The 18,949-nt window shown below is 39.8% G+C and overlaps 1 protein-coding gene across 2 annotated transcripts; it reads right to left on the bottom strand.

The window, feature by feature from the left end:
* Positions 1–4,221: 4,221 nt before the first annotated feature.
* LOC311083410 (myosin heavy chain, fast skeletal muscle-like) lies at positions 4,222–18,109 on the bottom strand. 2 transcript variants are annotated; one of them, XM_084114898.1, is made up of 41 exons: positions 18,065–18,109; positions 17,886–17,921; positions 16,723–16,941; positions 16,485–16,628; positions 16,245–16,401; positions 16,111–16,138; positions 15,852–15,954; positions 15,594–15,686; positions 15,405–15,468; positions 15,213–15,311; positions 15,029–15,132; positions 14,808–14,946; positions 14,465–14,583; positions 14,219–14,368; positions 13,961–14,131; positions 13,568–13,868; positions 13,405–13,469; positions 13,209–13,296; positions 12,985–13,102; positions 12,779–12,902; positions 12,537–12,673; positions 12,193–12,448; positions 11,860–12,102; positions 11,577–11,753; positions 11,343–11,488; positions 11,162–11,252; positions 10,690–11,079; positions 9,604–9,730; positions 9,248–9,366; positions 8,971–9,167; positions 8,704–8,887; positions 8,433–8,598; positions 7,835–7,959; positions 7,413–7,721; positions 5,763–5,966; positions 5,555–5,680; positions 5,293–5,463; positions 5,104–5,208; positions 4,885–4,980; positions 4,644–4,775; positions 4,222–4,426 (listed from the first exon to the last, which is right to left on the bottom strand). In XM_084114898.1, the coding sequence occupies exons 3-41, from the start codon at positions 16,927–16,929 to the stop codon at positions 4,412–4,414; spliced, it is 5,790 nt and encodes a 1,929-aa protein (XP_083971024.1). In that variant the 5' UTR covers positions 16,930–16,941; positions 17,886–17,921; positions 18,065–18,109; the 3' UTR covers positions 4,222–4,411. The 2 variants fall into 2 exon arrangements, with proteins under 2 accessions (XP_083971024.1, XP_083971023.1); XM_084114897.1 differs by having other exon boundaries at positions 4,305–4,426; positions 16,723–16,937; positions 17,882–17,921; positions 18,065–18,078.
* Between the last annotated feature and the right edge of the window lie 840 nt (positions 18,110–18,949).

Raw genomic sequence — 18,949 nt, 5'->3', positions numbered from 1 at the left:
ACTCCCAGCTAGAAAATACATAGGCTATTACATTCCTTAAATTTTATAGAAAAATTATAGGTAGGCCTATAAATAGGTCTTTAGATCACCAGATATGCAGTGTATATAAGGCCTACACAATCACGTTACCACGGCATGACAACACCACCAGAATCAATGTATGCCTGCTTAACCCACATGCTCAGCTCATTGCGACCCATTTAACGGAATATTATGATTAAAACAACCTGAACCGCTACAAAGACAATATAACGCTGACATCAAACATTTTAAATCACAAGCAAAATATTTAATCTTACCTTTAGCCTCAGTAGAGCTGCAATCTTCTCTTCGATGAGTGAATCCTCCTCAGCAGTAACTCTTTCCATTCGTCTGTGCTTTTCGTCTATGCAACATGCTGCATCTGTGCTCAGAAAATACATTCTTCAGTGTGAGATTCTTCTCGCACATAGCAGTCGAGACCCCAAATGTTTCAAGGCAGTCAGCACCACTGGCATGGTTTGGAAAACGCTGGAGTAATTTGAAAGAAGTTTGAACAACGTCACTTTCTCATCCTGGCCTGTGCAGTGTTTGCCAACACTGACATGCAACGGTGAACTGAGACTCCACCATTTTGGTGTTTGTTAATCCAGTAGTAGTTGCACTTTCCCTGCATTCAAAAAGTTCTCACTACCAGGGTCCAGTGCATCCAAAGCTGCCATGTAGTTGCTAATACATTCGCTGAAACACATGGACATTTCTCCCAAAACGGAGTCAATAATGCTGAAAAAACAGCCGCTTGCACTCCTGTTCAATGTTCACTTCACGCTGACCAACACTTTCATCCACAATGTAGTCTTGCAGAGTCTTACTGGCCTGTCGCTGCCGTTTCGGAGGGGCAGGAACCGCATCATCTGCACCTATACTTTCAGCCCTGAGTTTCGCAAAATCTGCATCTGATCGTAGACTTTCAATGCAAGAAGGGCTGCCAATGAGCCGAATTGCCGTCAATAGACCCGTTTGTTCAGTTTGCTGCATCCTATTCGGTGGATCCATCAGGCCCAAAACTTTGTACATCACACAGGCAAGAAATTTGAAAGTCGGTTCTGTGATGGCCTTGTGAAGTCCAATAGCTTAAATTTTACGCCAGTGCCTTTACTTGTGGTTACGATTTCATTCAGAAAATCCACAAGCGTGTCGTGCGATTTCAGCACCACGGATACCGTCCCAAGGTGTCCAGTCCATCGTTGATCCAGCAACCTTTTAAGCTTCTCTCCATTTTACTGTGCAGCTACAGTTGGCTTTCTCATAAATTTGTAAAGTGCACTGCAAATGGCAAAAAAATCTCCAACAGCGCTCTCGGATGAAACTGCATGCACTATAACCAAATGTAATTGATGATTAAAAAATGAATGTAGCACACTTCTCTGTTTATTTTGTTTTGAATATGTTTCTGCATGCCTCCTTCTCTTCCAGACATTACGCTGGCCCCGTCATAACATTGACTTAGTGTTTTATTTGTATCGAGACCAACATTTGACAGCTCTTCAAGCATGATGTTTGTGAGTGACAGGGCATCGCACTTGTCTGTGGTTAATACTGACAACAGCCTCTCTTTCACTGTGCAGTTCTGGTCAACATATCAAAGAACAATAGCGATATTCTCATTGCCCGTTGGGTCCTTAGTTTCCATCTACTTTAATTGTAAACCATGACTCCCCAACATCTTTAACAATGTGCTCTGTCACGACTGTACTCATCAGTTCAATAAAAATTTCTCAGCGTGTAATTAAATAGAGACAGGAACAGTCCACTGCCAGCGTGACCTCTGTCATCAACTGAATCAATAGTACCCCTCAATGATTTGATACCAGGAATTCAATAATGTCTATTATTGCAGACACATAAAGGTGGTTTTGAGAAAGCTGATCTGAATTAACTAGGGTTGAAATCTATTTTCCTGTGGAACATCGCAATTGCTGCTCTTTCCAAATAGCCAAGCATGCCAGATGCTCTTTACAGTTAGCATGTCTGTAAAATCCTTTCGTTTTATCTGTTGCATGCTTCCAATTGCTAAAACCAGTGCTTGTAAACACAGTCACTTCCGTCAAATTTCCGACAGGGAAAACAAAATGTCTAATCTGCTTGCTCTGAATATTCTTGCCATTGCCTATCATTGTACCAATTTGGCGCAAATGCTTATTGTCATTTTTATGTTGTTGTTTCTTTGGAAACTGCTTGAGACAAACCTGGACTGGCTTGTCTTTACTGAGGTCCTCTGGTACACTATATGGTGATGGCGTCGAGTCCTTGCTTTTGGCGGGCTGAGTGACTGGCAGTGGCGTAAGCGAGCCTGCATTATCAGTGTCCACACTGCTTATTTGGAGCTCAGATGAGCCAGAGGAAGTAGCAGCAGGTGTGGGTTATTTCTTTTTAATCCATATACGAATGTCAATTGTGAAACAATAGATGCAATATGCAACCTTGAAATTATGGAATGTCCGTACTCCAGTCCGTAGCCTTCGTGTGAACTTTCTGTAGTGCAAGAAATTTAACGTAATGTTAGGGTGAGGGAGCGCGCTAAATCAAACTACCAATCAAAATTCGACTTTGCCTAACAAGTAAATGTGATTTTTAAATAGCATATTTTATCATTAAAATCCCTTTAACACTCATGGTGATCTGAGGGGGTGAGAGAGTCCTGTGATACTTTTGTACTTTTCCAACATTGGTGAGCCAGCCAAGAGGGATTTTTCAAAAAGGCTGGGAAAGGTAAGAAAATTAGTTTTTCTTTATTTAATACTGGTTTTTGTCAGGGAACCCCCTCCTTTAAATAATCCAGAAAAGAAATCAAGGACAGAAGAGATCGTATTTTTCCACACATATTGATCTCCATCGATTATGCAGCTGACATTTGGACCCTGAATTTAGGAACGTTATGACCTTCCAGTTCGCAGATTTGGGTGCCAGCATGTCCAGAACAACAACTCAGTCAATCTCCAATAATGCAGTTGTTCCTTAACCTGTAACCAAGAAGACTAACACACACACCGACAAACAGCTTTTCCAAGGTTGGATTTGGCCAGGCTCTAACTATAAACAGGAGAGTCCTCTCCAAACATCAAGATAATACGTTCTTTAGCTATACTTTAGTCTAACTGGAAAGTAAGGCTTTAACCACAAAATGGTCACTCAAACTATTGGTTCCAATGACCCTTGTGACCTAGTTGTCATGGTACCCCAGAAAAGCATATGGATGTATTGACATGTTAAAGAAGTCCATAATTCATTTCTGGAAGCCAGGCTAAATGAGCATGCACTGTTACTGCATTTATATCAAATACAGACATTAAAGAATACATGAAAAGAACATTTCAGTAATCACACTGGTAACTTCTATAACAAAGTAAAATCTCACAAGCCTTGAGAAGTCATTCAACTCATTTGATATTTAGAGGAAAAAAATATTGATTAATACCTAGTTTATAATTACTCATTACATATACACTGAAGCAATATTGTATTCCAAAATCCACCCCCTTCACCACCATGCTGAGGGGGGTGCATGCCACATTATGGCTGTGACAAACGTCAGAAATGGCAGTTATTTTTACAGAAAGTGCCAAGAAACACTCATGTTTAAAAAATTTACAATCTTCATCAGGGCTTCAAGCTCACTCCAGGAATGGTTACCTCTTGGGCACTATTCAAGGGTGTTTCTATTTAGGACATTTGTGCTGCGGCGAGCTGGGCATCACCGCAAACTTTTGTGAGATATCATAGACTGCATGTGACTGAGCCATCTCTGGTACTCTGGTATCAAAGTACTCCACACGTGTCATTCACTCATATTTTTGTATTTCAGAAAAACACCTTGTTGCTTGCTCATTATAGGGTATTATATTATAAATGCATGCATTATATTATAAATTAATTAAATTATATTATATTAAACAAATGATAAATGTGATAGGTTACAGATAGCTTTTTCCAAGTATTATATTTACTTTTTAGATTTATGGATCATCTGTAGAGGCTTAATTGTGCTAACTGGAAGGCTAGTTCACAGAATATTGCAATAGTCAATAACATCAGTCCAGGGTGGAAACTTTATAGCAGAAATGTTTGAGCGAATGCATTCAGTAAACATGATAATTAAAATTTATGAAAACTTTTGAACTTTTATGGAACCTTTAAAAGTTCAAATTTGGATTCAAGACACTTTTGATACTCAGCACTCTTGTGATGCGAATAATAAGGTTTAATGTAATCATACAGATCAGATATTAGTGTTGTAATAGTGTATCTCTTTGAAAAATCACACAAAGGCTAATTATTTGCTGAAATAAACAGGTTTATTAAGAAAGGTACTTTTACAATAAACATTCATATTATATGACTTCAGTAAATGCTCCTTTCAAGTGTTAAAGATTCATTCTTCTTTGGCCTGGGAAAGAAGGAAGAGTTAAACATTAGTCTTATTAACAAAAAATGTTATTCACTTTACATAATGAAGAGAATACAGATGTGTAAATGTCATACAGGATATGTAACATCAGCAAAATGCAATTATTATAGTTCCACTACTACTTCTAAGAGGTAGTTCATGTATTTGGATAAGTTGAATAAATAATGCAAAAAAAAAAAACTCTACTTAGTCTAACCTTTCCAGAATCACGGTTCTTAACTCTGAGCTTGTTGACCTGAGACTCAGAAATGTCAGCACGCTCCTCAGCCTCCTCAAGCTCATGCTGCACCTTCCTCAACTTGGACAGGTGAACATTGCCTTGCTCCTCCTAAAGGTTTTTAGGAGGTTTTTATATTGTTCATGTACCACGTTTCATCAAATTAGAATTCCAATATAAATAATCACAGTGTCAAAATATTCGATCAGATTTTACATACCGCCTCTTCAGACTGCCTCTTGTAGACTTTGACCTTCAGCTGCAGTTTGTCAACCAAATCCTGGAGTCTGGTGATGTTCTTCTTGTCCTCGTCAGTCTTCAGAAAATACACATTTACAAAATTAAGCATTGATCCTTTACTAAAAATAGGCATTGTCAGTACATACACTATTATACAGACTCTTTTGTCCGAACAAACTTGTGAGGAATATGGTCATACCTGATAAGTGAGCTCTTTCACTCTCCTCTCATATTTGCGGACACCTTTAACAGCATCAGCTCCACGTCTCTGCTCAGCTTCAACTTCAGCCTCAAGCTCACGGACCTAAAGAACATATTATTTTTATTCAAACAAATCATAATATAACATACTTCACCTTGCCCATATCATAACTATAAAGAGGCTTACTCTGGACTCCAACTTCTGGAGTTGTTTCTTTCCTCCTTTCATGGCCAGATTCTCAGCCTCATCCAGACGGTGCTGCAGGTCCTTCACTGTGACCTCCAGATTCTTCTTCATCCTCTCAAGGTGAGAACTGGTGTCCTGCTCCTTCTTCAGCTCTTCTGCCATCATTGCAGCCTTTTGCATTGATACAGAAAGTCATTAGATCCACTTTTTTTTTTAAGTGCACAAGTGTATTTTGAAACATTTGGCAGCTACTGTTTCTCACATCAGTGATGGCCTTCTTGGCCTTCTCCTCTGCATTTCTGGCTTCCTGTACAGTGTCATCAACTTCACTCTGGACATGAACAAGGTCAGCTTCAAGCTTCTTCTTGGTGTTCAGGAGACTTGTGTTCTACAAAAGGGAAAGCAACAGTTTGAACATTTTGAATGATGCTCTCAATTCCCTTAATTTCAGGGAAACAATATGCCCTTACCTGAGAGTGCAGCAGCCCAACACGCTCACTGATATCCACCAGCTCTTGTTCAGCCACTTTGCGGCCTCTCTCGGTCTGCTCCAGAGCAGCTCTCAGCTCCTCAATCTCAGACTGCATCAGAGTGTTTCTGCGCTCCACCATGGCCACCTGCTCCTTCATGTCTTCCTGTCCTCTCTGGGCATCATCAAGGTGCAGTTGGGCATCCTGAACATAACAATAGCTGTAGAATGAGCTTTTGATATGATTTCTGCTAGGCTGTATGTAACGAAGTTCAGATGTTACGGGAAGAAGGAGGCGGGAACCGGCGAACATTTAAAGATTTTAATAAATAAATAAACAAATACAAAAATGAAAGTAAAAGCCAGCAGCCCCTCACGGACGACTGCTGGCAACACAAACAGAAACAACACATGAACTAAAAATCAGGCCTGTCCTCTCTCGCTCTTCACTGTCGTCGCTCCTCCTTTATGCCTCCGCTCCTCCGTGAGATATGCGAGACCGGTGCGTCTCACAGGTGTGGCTCATCATAATTACGCCACCGGTCTCGCGCCGTCCTCCCACGGCCCTCGACCTCGTCCTGCTCGCCACATACCCCCATCGCCCCTCGCAGGCCGGGGGGTACTCCCGAGGCTGCGCCTACTCCCCCCCCCCCCTCCCCGGGGGGACCAATCATGGCGGCTGCGGTACCTGGGGGTATGGACAGACGAGGCGAGAGGAAAGGAGACGGAAGCATGAGGAGCGACAGAGAGGAGAGAGGGGAGAGAGGAAAAAAAAAAAAAAATTCTTGATCCGGTTCCCGGACACACTGCCGCTCGGTCCTCAAACAGCTGAGAGTCACTCGCGGTGCCATGCGATGGTACTGGACATTCGTTGGGGGACGGCTCGACGCCCTTCCGCCTCCTGGCGGCCGGCGGTGACTCCTCTCGAGGGCAGCCGGCAGCGGGTTTCCCGTTCCCTGCTCCGCCCCCATCATGGCCGACGGCAACAGGCTCCGGCCCACGGCGAACGGGAGCGACTCCTCCGCTCCCTCTTGACGGCAGCCACCCCTCCTCGATCCAGGAGCACGGTGTCGAGCTCTCCGTCCCACCAGATCTTCCATCGCTCCAGCACCATCGCCTCGGGCAGCAATCGGCGGCCGACGCTCCCTCGTGCTGCCCGACCTCCTCAGCACCGCGATTCCTCCCAGCAGCGAGGGCTCTCCGACAGCGTGTCCCTCCCTCTTCCCGGGTTTCGGCACCAGTGTAACGAAGTTCAGATGTTACGGGAAGAAGGAGGCGGGAACCGGCGAACATTTAAAGATTTTAATAAATAAATAAACAAATACAAAAATGAAAGTAAAAGCCAGCAGCCCCTCACGGACGACTGCTGGCAACACAAACAGAAACAACACATGAACTAAAAATCAGGCCTGTCCTCTCTCGCTCTTCACTGTCGTCGCTCCTCCTTTATGCCTCCGCTCCTCCGTGAGATATGCGAGACCGGTGCGTCTCACAGGTGTGGCTCATCATAATTACGCCACCGGTCTCGCGCCGTCCTCCCACGGCCCTCGACCTCGTCCTGCTCGCCACACTGTACTTACCATAAGTTAGATTATAAAAAAAAAAAAAATGAATACATCCCAAAGTCAAAAAGAAGAATTCCTATGCATACCTTGAGTTGTCCCTGAACGTTCCTGAGCTGTTTCTGGGCCTCCGCAGCCTGGCGATTGGAGTGGCTCAGCTGAATCTCCATCTCATTAAGGTCTCCCTCCATCTTCTTCTTGATTCTCAGGGCATCATTCCTGCTCCTGACTTCAGAGTCCAGAGTGCCCTGCATGGATTCAATGACTCTCTGGCTGTTCCTCTTGATCTGTTCCATCTCCTCATCCTTCTCTGCAAGCTTCCTGTCAATCTCTCCCTTGATCTGGTTTAGCTCAAGCTGGACTCGAAGAATCTTGGACTCCTCATGCTCCAGTGTACCCTATGAAAAATAAAACAACATTTAAATATAAGAATGAAAATACACACACTGAATGAATACAACACTGTATGATGGCTCTAGCAAGAATTCCATATTGATCTCCAGATACTCACTTCGGCCTCTTCCAGGGCAGTCTGAATCTCTGACTTCTCAGTCTCCACTGTCTTCTTGGCCTTTTCCAGCTCATGGATGCTCTTACCAGTCTCACCTAACTGCTCTGTCAGATCTGAAATTTCCTCTATAAAGAGAAAAACATATAATATGTATAATAATGCACATGCATTAATCATATGTGCTTACTTTTTAATGCTCACTGGGAATTAGAACATTTAAAGGGATAGTTCAACCAAAAATGAAAATGTTATCATTAATACTCACCCTCATGTCATTACAAACCCATAAGACTTTCGTTCATCTTTGGAACACAAATGAAGATCTTTTTGATGAAATTTGAAAGCTTTCTGTCCCTCCATAGACATTTACACAATTGATTATTTGACGCTTCAAAAAAGTTATAAAAAGATCATAAAACTAATCCATATGAATTGAGCTCTCAGATTTCATCAAAAATATCTTAATTTGTGTTCCGAATATTAACAAAAGTCTCACGAGTTTGGAACGACATAAGGGTCAGTAATTAGTAAAAGAATTTTCATTTTGGGTGAATAATCCCTTTAAGTTTTTTTTCTAATTTAACGGTTTCATTCTTACGCTGCAGATTCTTGTTCTCTCTCTTGAGGGTCTCCAGCTGATCCAGGCTCTCCTCATAGGAGTTCTTCATCTTGAACAGTTCAGTGCTGAGTGAACGAGCCTCTTTCTGGGCACCTTCCAGCTCTGCCTGACCTTCCTCATATTTCTGCTTCCATTCTGCCAGGACCTTTGGTGGAGATATTTTAGGATAGAGTTTGTTTAAAAAATGTTGAACAAAGCCCATTCCAGCAATACTTTACAAAGAGAATATAATATGACTAAAACTGTTTACCTTGTCGAAGTTCTTCTGCTTCTTGTCAAGGTTGGCAGCCAAACCATTGGCTCTCTCCACATCGATCATGAGGTCCTCCACCTCACCCTGGAGTCTCTGTTTGGTCTTCTCCAGAGATGCACATTTGGAGTTTACGGCCTCAACTTGTTCCTCTGCCTCTTGCAGACGCTGAGCCAGCTTCTTCCTGTTATGTAATAGACATTATTTTGAATTCTTATCTATAAAATAGCTGTGAGAGTTAGGAATATTATACAATAATATACATACTTGGACTCTTCAAGCTCCTCAGTGCGCTGGATGGCATCAGTTTCATATTTGGTTCTCCACTGAGCAACCTCACTGTTGGCCTTTGACATTCCCCGCTGCAGCTCAGCCTTTGCCTCCTGCTCTTCCTCAAACTGCTCACGGAGCAGGTCGCAGTCATGACGGGCTGATTGCACAGCATGGGCCAGTGCGTTCTTAGCCTAAGGGATAAAGTCGCATAATATTATTGTATTATTGTTTCTACAGTAAAGTAATTCATGAATTGATTATGATGTATTACCTTAACCTCCTCTTCAATATGCCTCTTAAGCTCCTCAATTTGCTGAGTGGAAGCTTGTTTGCCTCTGGTGAGCTGAGAAACCAGAGCCTCCTTCTCCTCCAGCTGACGGCCAAACTCACCTGTATAGATTTAGATTCACTGTGTCAGACTTTTCTATGTCTCTCTCAGTTTATTTAAAAACAAATGGATGTAAGATTTTATCAGTGTTACAGTCAGAAATTTACAGCTGAATAATCTAATACACTATTATTTTTGATTAATTATTGTTGATAATTAATATTGATTATTGTTGATAATTATTGTTAATTATTGACATTAATTACTTTTGATATAATATTCATTTGTTCATGAGTTACCATTTTCAGTTTGAAATCTTGCACTTTGAGTACTGAGATCATTTAACTGCCGAATGTTCTCATCATTCTTGGACTTAATTTCACTAAGTTGGTCCTCAAGTGTGCGGCACATCTTCTCAAGATTGCCCTGCAAATACAAAAGTCATTAGATATTTGAAAGAACTTCAAGACTTGTTGTATGTGACCCGTGCTGGCAAAATGAGTCACAATGAGCATATTTTCAAAAATGAGTTATTGTTATTTACTTTTATTGTTATTAAAAAGCCTTCATGTATGATGATGTATGATTTGTTGGAATCAGACAAAAAAGGACTGTGCTACACCTATTTGTAATCAATAGAGTCAGCAAAGTATATTTTGAGAAAAATCTAGTTAAAGTTAAAGGATCCAAAACAAAATCACCTTGCAACCATACCTTAAAATCCCTGGTAATACCACCAGATTTGGCACACACCAAATCAAAACCAAATATCTATAGGAAAAAAATATATATATTTTTTTTTTCCATGATACCACAATTGTTTGATTAACATCAATGAGACAGCAGCCTGTATATTGAGACCTACTGTAATGCATGTAATCTAATATAATGTTACATATCAGATGTTTTTCCCCAAAAGTTAACCAAACGTTCACTTAAGGCATAACAGATAATGTTTGCGCTTTGTGCTTTGTGTTGATCTGTCAGTCAGTGCAAGTAAGATCGTTTTGTTTACATCAGCATGAGTTTAAAAATCATATTTCATTGGTTCAGGCATACGCCATCGAGAATTCGCTATGAATATTAAAAGTTGTGCAGTCGTTGCGAGTAAAGAAAAATGGCAATTTTTCATGGATTATTAAAACAAAGGAAAGATTTAGGAAGGTACACCTCTCAGAAAACGTAAAAATAAAGATCATTTTAGATGTTTCATTACTATTTGGAGCATTGGGATCGCTAGAAGAGGGCTTAATGAACCAATTTTTGTGAATGAAAATGAAATTCAACCAAAATTTACATTTGCCTGTAGCTCGTAATTAGCACATGCGTATTCTGACTCATTTTGCCAGCATGGGTCACATATATTCTTTAGAATATTTCCCAACCTTTGCTTTGGCAACAGCTTCCATGTTGCTGGAAAGATCATCAATCTCCATTTTGAATTCGCTCTTTTCTTTCTCAAGCTTCTGCTTGACACGCTGCAGGTTGTCGATTTGCTCTCCCAGCTCAGCCACACTGTCTGCCTGCTTCTTGCGGAGGGCACCAGCAGTAGCTTCATGCTGGAGGGTGGACTCTTCAAGATCACGACGCAGCTTCTGGAATTCAGCTTCACGCTTCTTATTCATCTCAATCTGAGCAGAAGTGGCTCCTCCAGCCTCCTCAAGCCTCTCACTGATCTCCTCAAGTTCCCTGGAGAGATCAGCTCTCTGCTTCTCAACCTTGGCACGAGCAGCACGCTCAGCCTCGATCTCTTCCTCCAGTTCCTCAATGCGGGCCTATGGTGGTAAGTAGTTAATTATATTTTTGGTTATCTGTATTTGATCATAATGATGTAATGTTTGAAAAATCTCAAAATACCTGAAGCTCCTTGATTTTCTTCTGGAGTTGAGCACCTAGAGATTGTTCATCTTCAATCTTGCTGAGCAGCTGACTTGTTTCAAAGTCTTTCCTGTTGAACAATAAGTACTTGTAAAAAAAAAAAAACATAACACAACAATAAAAAATTTCAATGTTTTCAAAGATTTCCTGCTTTAATTACTTTTTTATTTTCTCATCAGATTGCTGCTTGTCATTCTCCAGGTCCATTACAGACTCTTGGGATAATTTCAGGTCTCCTTCAAGCTTTCTCTTGGTTCTCTCCAGGTCCATGCGGAGCTTCTTCTCTTGTTCAAGGGAACCCTCAAGCTACAGGACAATGATATATAAAATATGTTCACAGCAGAAAACAGTTGATTTGATGAATTAATATAATTAATTTACATAATCAACTCACATCATCAACTTGCTGCTCAAGCTTTGTCTTGGATTTGGTCAGGGTGTTGACTTTGTCCTCCTCGGCCTGAAGATCATCCAGTGTCTGCTGATGTGCCTCTTGGAGGGCTTTCTTCTCCTTTGTAACCTTAGCAATGCTCTCATCCTGAGCTGCCATTTCCTCAGTCAAGTTCTTGACCTGTAGGATGTTTTGGTCCAAATAAGCTTAAATATTACAATTCATATTATATATCAATATATAAAACAGAGATTAAATCTAATCTTAAACCAACTCAGTCTCTAACCTTATTCTCAGTGGCATGTTTCTCCTTCTCCACTTTAGCCAAGGTGAGCTCCAGGTCATCAATGTCTTTCTTCAGCTCAGAGCACTCATCCTCCAGTTTCCTCTTCTTGGCTGTCAGTTCAGCATTGATTTCTTCCTCATCCTCCAGTCTCTCAGTTGTCTCCTTGAGTTTAGCTTCAAGCTGGATTTTGCTTTTGATCAGACCCTCACACCTCTCCTCAGCATCTGAGAGACCCTCAGATTCCTGTTCGTAAAATAGATTGCTATTTCATTGGAAACAACCTTGCTCATTTTTAATGTTGCCAAAATTCAGTTAATTTTAAAATATACTCACAGATGCTACTTGCAGCTGCAGATCATTTTTCTCTTGCAACAGTGCTACCATCTTCTCTTCAAGCTCCTTCTTTCTGGCTTCAGCCTTAACCAAAGCCTCTTTGCATTTTGTAAAGTCCTCTTTCATGTTTGCCAGCTCCTTCTCAGTCTCTGCACTCTGCAGCAGAGGCTTAATCTTGTAATAAACCTTCATCCATGGCCAGTGTTTGACATTCATGAATGAACGGATGTTGTATTGGATGGTGTAAATTGACTCCCTGTGAATAATTCATCATTAAATGGCATAATCATCATTAAGTTTGCACAGTTATCATTGATGTCATCTTTACTCATGACAATAATCACCTCCTCTCCGTCATTTTCACATACTCCCTCCTCATCACGTAGCCACGACAGAGAGCCTGAGTCATTGTGACCAGAGCAGCCAGTTTCTCATCACGCATCTCCTCAAGAACACCCAAAAGACCAGCTTTGAAGAACACCTGAATTTATGTATAACAGTAAATCAAAATATATTGATTTAAACTGTATAAGCTAAATGACCATGTTCACTGAATCTTTGAAATTTGTAAAGCTAAATAATGAACCTTTGTATGTCCAAATCTGTAGTCATCATGATTAATGTCGATGGATCCCAGGAGTTTCTCACTGGCCTTCTTGTTATCCATAAACTGTCCCTCTGGGATAACACCGGCATTCAGCACCTTGTATCTGTGGAGAATTTATCAAAATACTTCATATCTTTTAATTAGGAGCCTCCTAAGAAATGTTGTTTTCATGTGGTCCCATTTACCTCTGCTTAAAGTCACCATATTGGATTCTGCTGGGGAAGCCCTTTGTGCAGATTCTGATACCCTCCAGAACACCGTTACACCTCAGCTGGTGGATAACCAGGAAGTTCTCCATGAGACCTAAAACGAACAGTTTACACCATATATATTGAGGAGAGAGTCTCCTCATCCTCATCATATATATTGAGAACCAAAATATCTGTACTTTAAAAAAAAAATAGTTTACCTGGAGTCTTGGACTCATTGGGAATCAGGCAACGCACAAAGTGAGGGTGAGTGGCCCTCAAGTTGGTCATGAGTTTGCCTAAGTTCTCCTGTGGAGAATAGAAAAAGGTTGGCATGCTTTGTATTTATTTATTTTTTCTTCTTTTTTTTTTTTCTAAAATAAAGCAATATTGCTGTGATGTCATCTCTATACATACCCTGAACTGGGAGGACACAGTCTGCATGGAGCCACCCTTCTTCTTGCCTCCCTTTTTAGTAGTATCTATTGAGATAAAATACAAAGGAACATGTATAAATGCAAAAACAAGAAAGAAAGTTCAAAACTGAATCAAAGTTTTGTTAAATAGATTTTTTCTTTACCTTCAACAACAGGTGGGTATAGAGTAGCCAGCAGTTTGACAGAAGACTTCTGGTACAGCAGCAGAACAGAATCATTCAGTGGATCCTTGTTCTTGTCCAGCCAGCCAGTGACATTGTAGTCCACAGTTCCAGCGTAGTGAACCAGGGAGAAGTGGGCTTCAGCCTTGCCTTTGGCAGGCTTTGGTTTCTCGAAAGCTTTGTTCTTGCCAAGATGCTGATCATATAGCTTGTTCTTGAAGGAAGCATCTGAAGCCTTGGGGAACATGCACTCCTCTTCAAGGATGGAGAAGATACCCATGGGCTATTTATAAAAAAAAATTGTTTATTATCAAAAATTGGAGATTTGGAGAATAGGATCAATGGAAATTAATAAATTCATAAACCATTGATAACCTTCTCAATGAGCTCAATGCAAGAAGCCAAGTCCATGCCGAAGTCAATGAACTCCCAAACAATGCCCTCCTTCTTGTACTCCTCTTGCTCCAGCACAAACATGGTGTGGTTGAAAAACTGTTGCAGTTTCTCATTGGTGAAGTTGATACACAGCTGCTCCATGCTGTTGTACTGGAGGACAAAAAATGACAGAAACATTTACTACCTTCTGAATATCATTCATTTTGACATAAAAAGAGATAAAATAATCATTCTTACATCAAAGATCTCAAAGCCAGCAATATCCAGCACGCCAATGTAGAAATTTCTTTGTTGTTTTGTGTCCAACATCTGGTTGATACGAATGACCATCCACAAGAACATCCTCTCATAGATAGATTTGGCCAAGGCACTAACAGAGTTGTACACCTGTAAGTAGAATAGAGTGGATATTTTATTCTGCTTCTGCAATAATTAGCCAGAATTTTAGGTTAAACACATGGCATGCTGGAAATGTTACTATACCTGTTGCACGGTCTGGCCTTTGGTCACATACTCATTTCCGACCTTGACTCTGGGATAGCACAAACCCTTCAGCATATCAGCAGAGTTCAATCCCAGAAGGTAGGCGATTTTGTCAGCCTCTGTTAAATACATTTTTAAATAAATTATATTTGCTCTATAGAGTCTTTTGTGTAAAATTATAATAAATCAGGGACTAGGTACTTTCCCTTTCATTTTTAGATTTATTGATATGCACGCAACTTCTAGTTTATATTTACACTAAACATTTTATACACAGTTTCTGTTATCAGCAAAGTCGGTGCAATGGTTACTATTTTAAAGCCCAGGATAACACAAGTCTCACCATCTGTGCCATCAGGCTCAGCCTGCTCCTCACGCTGCTTCTGCTTGAACTTCATGTTGCCATGATGCAGCACCGCTCCAGTGAACTTGTAGATGCCCATTTTCTCCTCACTTGAGAAACCAAGAATGTCAATAGCATCCTGTAAATTACAGAGAATAATAAAATATATGATTTGCCATATTTAAATAGAATATGTCAATATTCAAATAGCAATGACTCACATCAGTAGCATCCAGCTCAACTTTATCATCAATGCTGGCCACTGTGATCTGACCCTGACTGCACATGGGGAAGTCATAGGGGTTGGTGGTGATGAGCGACATTTCTGTAAAATACACAGAATTTATGAAATAGCATCTTACAATATTATCTGAAACATTGAATGAATGAAATATGTGCACCTACCAACAATCTCAGGCTTATGGTTGGTCATCATCTGGAAGAAGATGTGGTAGCCTCTCTCATCTGGAAGCTGGAATGACACTCTAGACTTCTCCAGCAGATCTGTTGAGAGAATGTACTTGAGTCACAAGCATCTGAAGTGTGACAGATAAAGACAACTGTTCAGGATGGATCAATTAAATCATGTCCACCTACATGTCTCAATGTCAGCACTAGCCAGTTTTCCAGTGGTGCCGAAATGAATTCTGATGAATTTACCCTGTTTAAATCATAATAGTATAATACATAAATAATAATTATTATAATCTCTTTATAGAAAACTCTGTACAGTAAAATTTAACACAACTGACCATCTGTACTGTAAATAAACAGTGGTTCACTTACAAAACGAGAGGAGTTGTCATTTCTCACAGTCTTGGCATTACCATAAGACTCAAGCAGAGGGTTGGCAGCAATGATCTGGTCCTCAAGAGAGCCCTGTGATGTTTGAAGGGTTTTCATTTATTTTCAATTGTTTTTCTATTTCATTACTAAACACAATTTATAGGCATTTTACAAATTCACATATCATATAGTTAGTGAGATGAGTGTAAATCATCATCTTTTAAAATAATATATATGACATATTTTTGTATCTCGTACCTTTATTTTACTGGCCTCTTTCTTGACACCTGACACTGCAACTGTGGCAAAGTACTGGATGACACGTTTCGTGTTCACAGTCTTTCCAGCACCAGATTCTCCACTGGTTTATAAGAGATCAGAAGACATGTAGACTTTTCAAAGTATATTCAATCTTTGTTCAGTCTTAAATTCTGTTTTGTAAATATCTCCATAAATTTTCCATCTATGTTATACTTTTCATTTTTGTCATGGTCTGAAATTAAATTAAAATACTTACGTAATTAGGACAGACTGGTTTTCTCTATCTGTTGATTGAAATTTGTAAAATATCCGGTAAATATTTATTATATTAACAGCAACATCTACTTCATCTTAATTAATTCTGTAGAATTTAATTCCATAATGTCTTACCACACTGCATGAACTGATATGCGTTGTCAGAGACAGAGAAGATGTGGGGTGGGGCCTCCATACGCTTTTTGCCTCTGTAGGCAGCCACCACTTCTGCATCATACACTGGGAGCCACTTGTAAGGGTTCACAGTTGCGCAGAAGAGTCCAGAGTAGGTCTGAAATGAGCAGAGACATGGTCAAATTCCAACAACACAGAAAAAATGAACTTAAATGCTTTTTATGTCGTTTCAGAACTTACGTAGATCATCCATGCAGCATAACGCTCTTTGAGGTTATACAGCACAGAGGCTTCATTGAGATGGGTCATCATGGCCATGTCCTCAATCTTGTCATACTTGGGAGGATTCATTGGGTAGACATCTTCTTCCTTAGCAACTCTCTCCTATAAATTTGATAAATTAGATATTAGATATAAAAGAAAACAATGTAATAAGTAATTTAATGAGCATCTACATGAAATGTGAATTCAAATTTACCTCCTTAGTGTCAAGCAAAACAACTGTGACTTTGCCACCGTCTTTGCTCTTGATTGTTCCCTTGAGGTACAACTCTTTGACATCAGCCACATAGCAGGCAGCCTTGGCATCAAACGGTTTGGCCTGAGCCTCCATTCTCTCCCTCTCAGGCTTACGAAGGTAAATGGCAGCTTTGCCATAAGCGGCCATCTCCGCGTCTGTACTCATGGTGGCGGCTTACTAAGGAGAGAAAATATCAACTTATCCATTACAAATTTCATAAATATTTAACAAAGGCAAGACACATAAAATATAAAACAAAAAATTGTGTTAGGAAAGAGGCATATTCCTAAGTGTAGGCTTACAAATGAATACAGACACATAAAACAATACTACATTTAGATGCTTCAAGCAAGAAGCAGGTAAGGGGCCCATTAATGGGAAAAATGTCGATTGAATATGTCTTTCTGGTGATGAAATTGAAATGCAGGGGATGGCACATACAGTACAATATGAATTGTGGCATATATGAAGTTTCAGGACCGACTATGAGTCTCACTTGTGGTCTCTCTGCCTGAGTGCATCCTCCTGCTACGTGTATGTATGAAACAGACAAATATTTCCTGACAAATATTAAGAAATTTATGTCACAGATTTGTTTTCATTATATTAACTTTTCTAATGATTTATATTTATGCAAATCTCATGATGGATTATGATAGCAACACTGCATCCCAAGTTTGAATTTAATCAGTCCATCAGTTCTGTAGTTTGAACCAATTTCATGTTTTGCTCTATTATAGCATCATCAATTGGCCCTTTCTCGCTTCTTTTTCTTTGTCCTCAGACTGAGTCTGCACAAAAATTTGTCAAATGTCCTCTGCATTTGGGCCAAATTTGTATAAATTTCTCACAAGGGGTTCTATGGGCTCTCATAGACTCAAAAGTGGAAGAAGAAAAACAGAATACAATACAAAACAATAAAAGCGAATACAATAGGTGGTATATTTGGCACCAAAATAAAGGGTCAATGGGACCCCTTCCTTAAATTCAAACACATTTCTTTGTAAATAAAATACATAGGTTTTTAAAAACAGCATGCTTCACCAGTTTCCGTCTATAATACAGACTATAACAACTGTTTTCCTCTACCCTAATCCACACACTGAATCAAACTCACTTGCCTTTTGTCCTTGAGACCAGATGAAATGTTCACTACCCTTGGATAAAAAAAAAAATAAAAAAAAATAAAAAAAAATCATTACAATGTATTAATAGAAATAAAAAACACAATTACTTTGAGTACAGACGCATAAGTGATGATGTTAAATTCCTTTCAGTAACAGTCAGCACAGGCTCTTACCACTTGATGGAACTTCTCTTCTCTTCTCTGCATCTCTTCTGGTCTACCCTCTTGGCTTTTATAGAAGTTGATCATGCACACTAAGCAGAATCTATACATGGGCAACCTCATATATTTTGATATATGATGAGCTTCTTGACCCATTTTATAAGAAATGTATGGACAGACTGACAGACATCCTACCTGATGAAATCAGTTATAAGTCAAACCTTTATTGTTCAAAAATATGTCACAACTTCCATTTCAAAGTTCTTGTGTATTATAATTATTTATTTTTAGTCTATTAATATCTTACTTTGACATATGACACACACTGAAGTAAATAAATCCTTTTTTGGAAAGAGGGTACATTCAGCCACCCCTCCCCCTCCCCCTCCCCTTTTTTTTGAATCAGAAAACATTTCACCTTTTCACCCATGGAAGTTCTTGTAGAAGGCTAATGTGGCAGACATTGGGCTAAACACTAAAATATGTTACAGATCTGACAAGATATATTGTTCAAGAATATAGAAGAATATAGAAAAACACTGTAAAATATGTCTAATACAGTGAAAACACACAACAAGTGTCAGTTTTTCTTTGTAGAAGAAAGCCAGTAGTGATTAAAAAGGCACATTCCCATCCTGCAAAAACCCCTTTGTTATAATTTCTGCAAATATTCAAAGATTGTAGACATTTCTTGGTCTTCAACAGCTACAGTCTAAGCCTCAGTCAGCCACATGGAGACTAAAATGATTCAAAACCACATGTTCACCCTTGAGTGGTCAAAGCCAGCAAACAATGTTAATTAACAGAATATCTCGTCTGTCGTCTCTCATATTTCTCGTTGTACGTCATTAACAACTAGATGTTCAGTTTTTGTAATTTTTTTGTAAATGCAGTTGT

The sequence above is a fragment of the Abramis brama genome, assembly GCF_963993115.1.
Source record: "Abramis brama genome assembly, chromosome: 5".
NCBI lineage: Eukaryota > Metazoa > Chordata > Actinopteri > Cypriniformes > Leuciscidae > Abramis > Abramis brama.
The sequence above is the reverse complement of the archived record's forward strand: the minus strand, read 5'-3'. Positions and strand labels throughout refer to the sequence as shown.

Bases quoted from the DNA above. Each gene is read 5' to 3' on its own strand.
- LOC311083410 (XM_084114898.1), bottom strand. From the start codon at position 16,929: ATGAGTACAGACGCGGAGATGGCCGCTTATGGCAAAGCTGCCATTTAC. The intron at 9,168-9,247 runs GTAATACATCAT...TTTATCCCTTAG, and splicing joins ATATTGAAGAGGAGGTTAAG to GCTAAGAACGCACTGGCCCA. The intron at 5,464-5,554 runs GTGAGAAACAGT...TCAATGCAAAAG, and splicing joins CCAAGAAGGCCATCACTGAT to GCTGCAATGATGGCAGAAGA.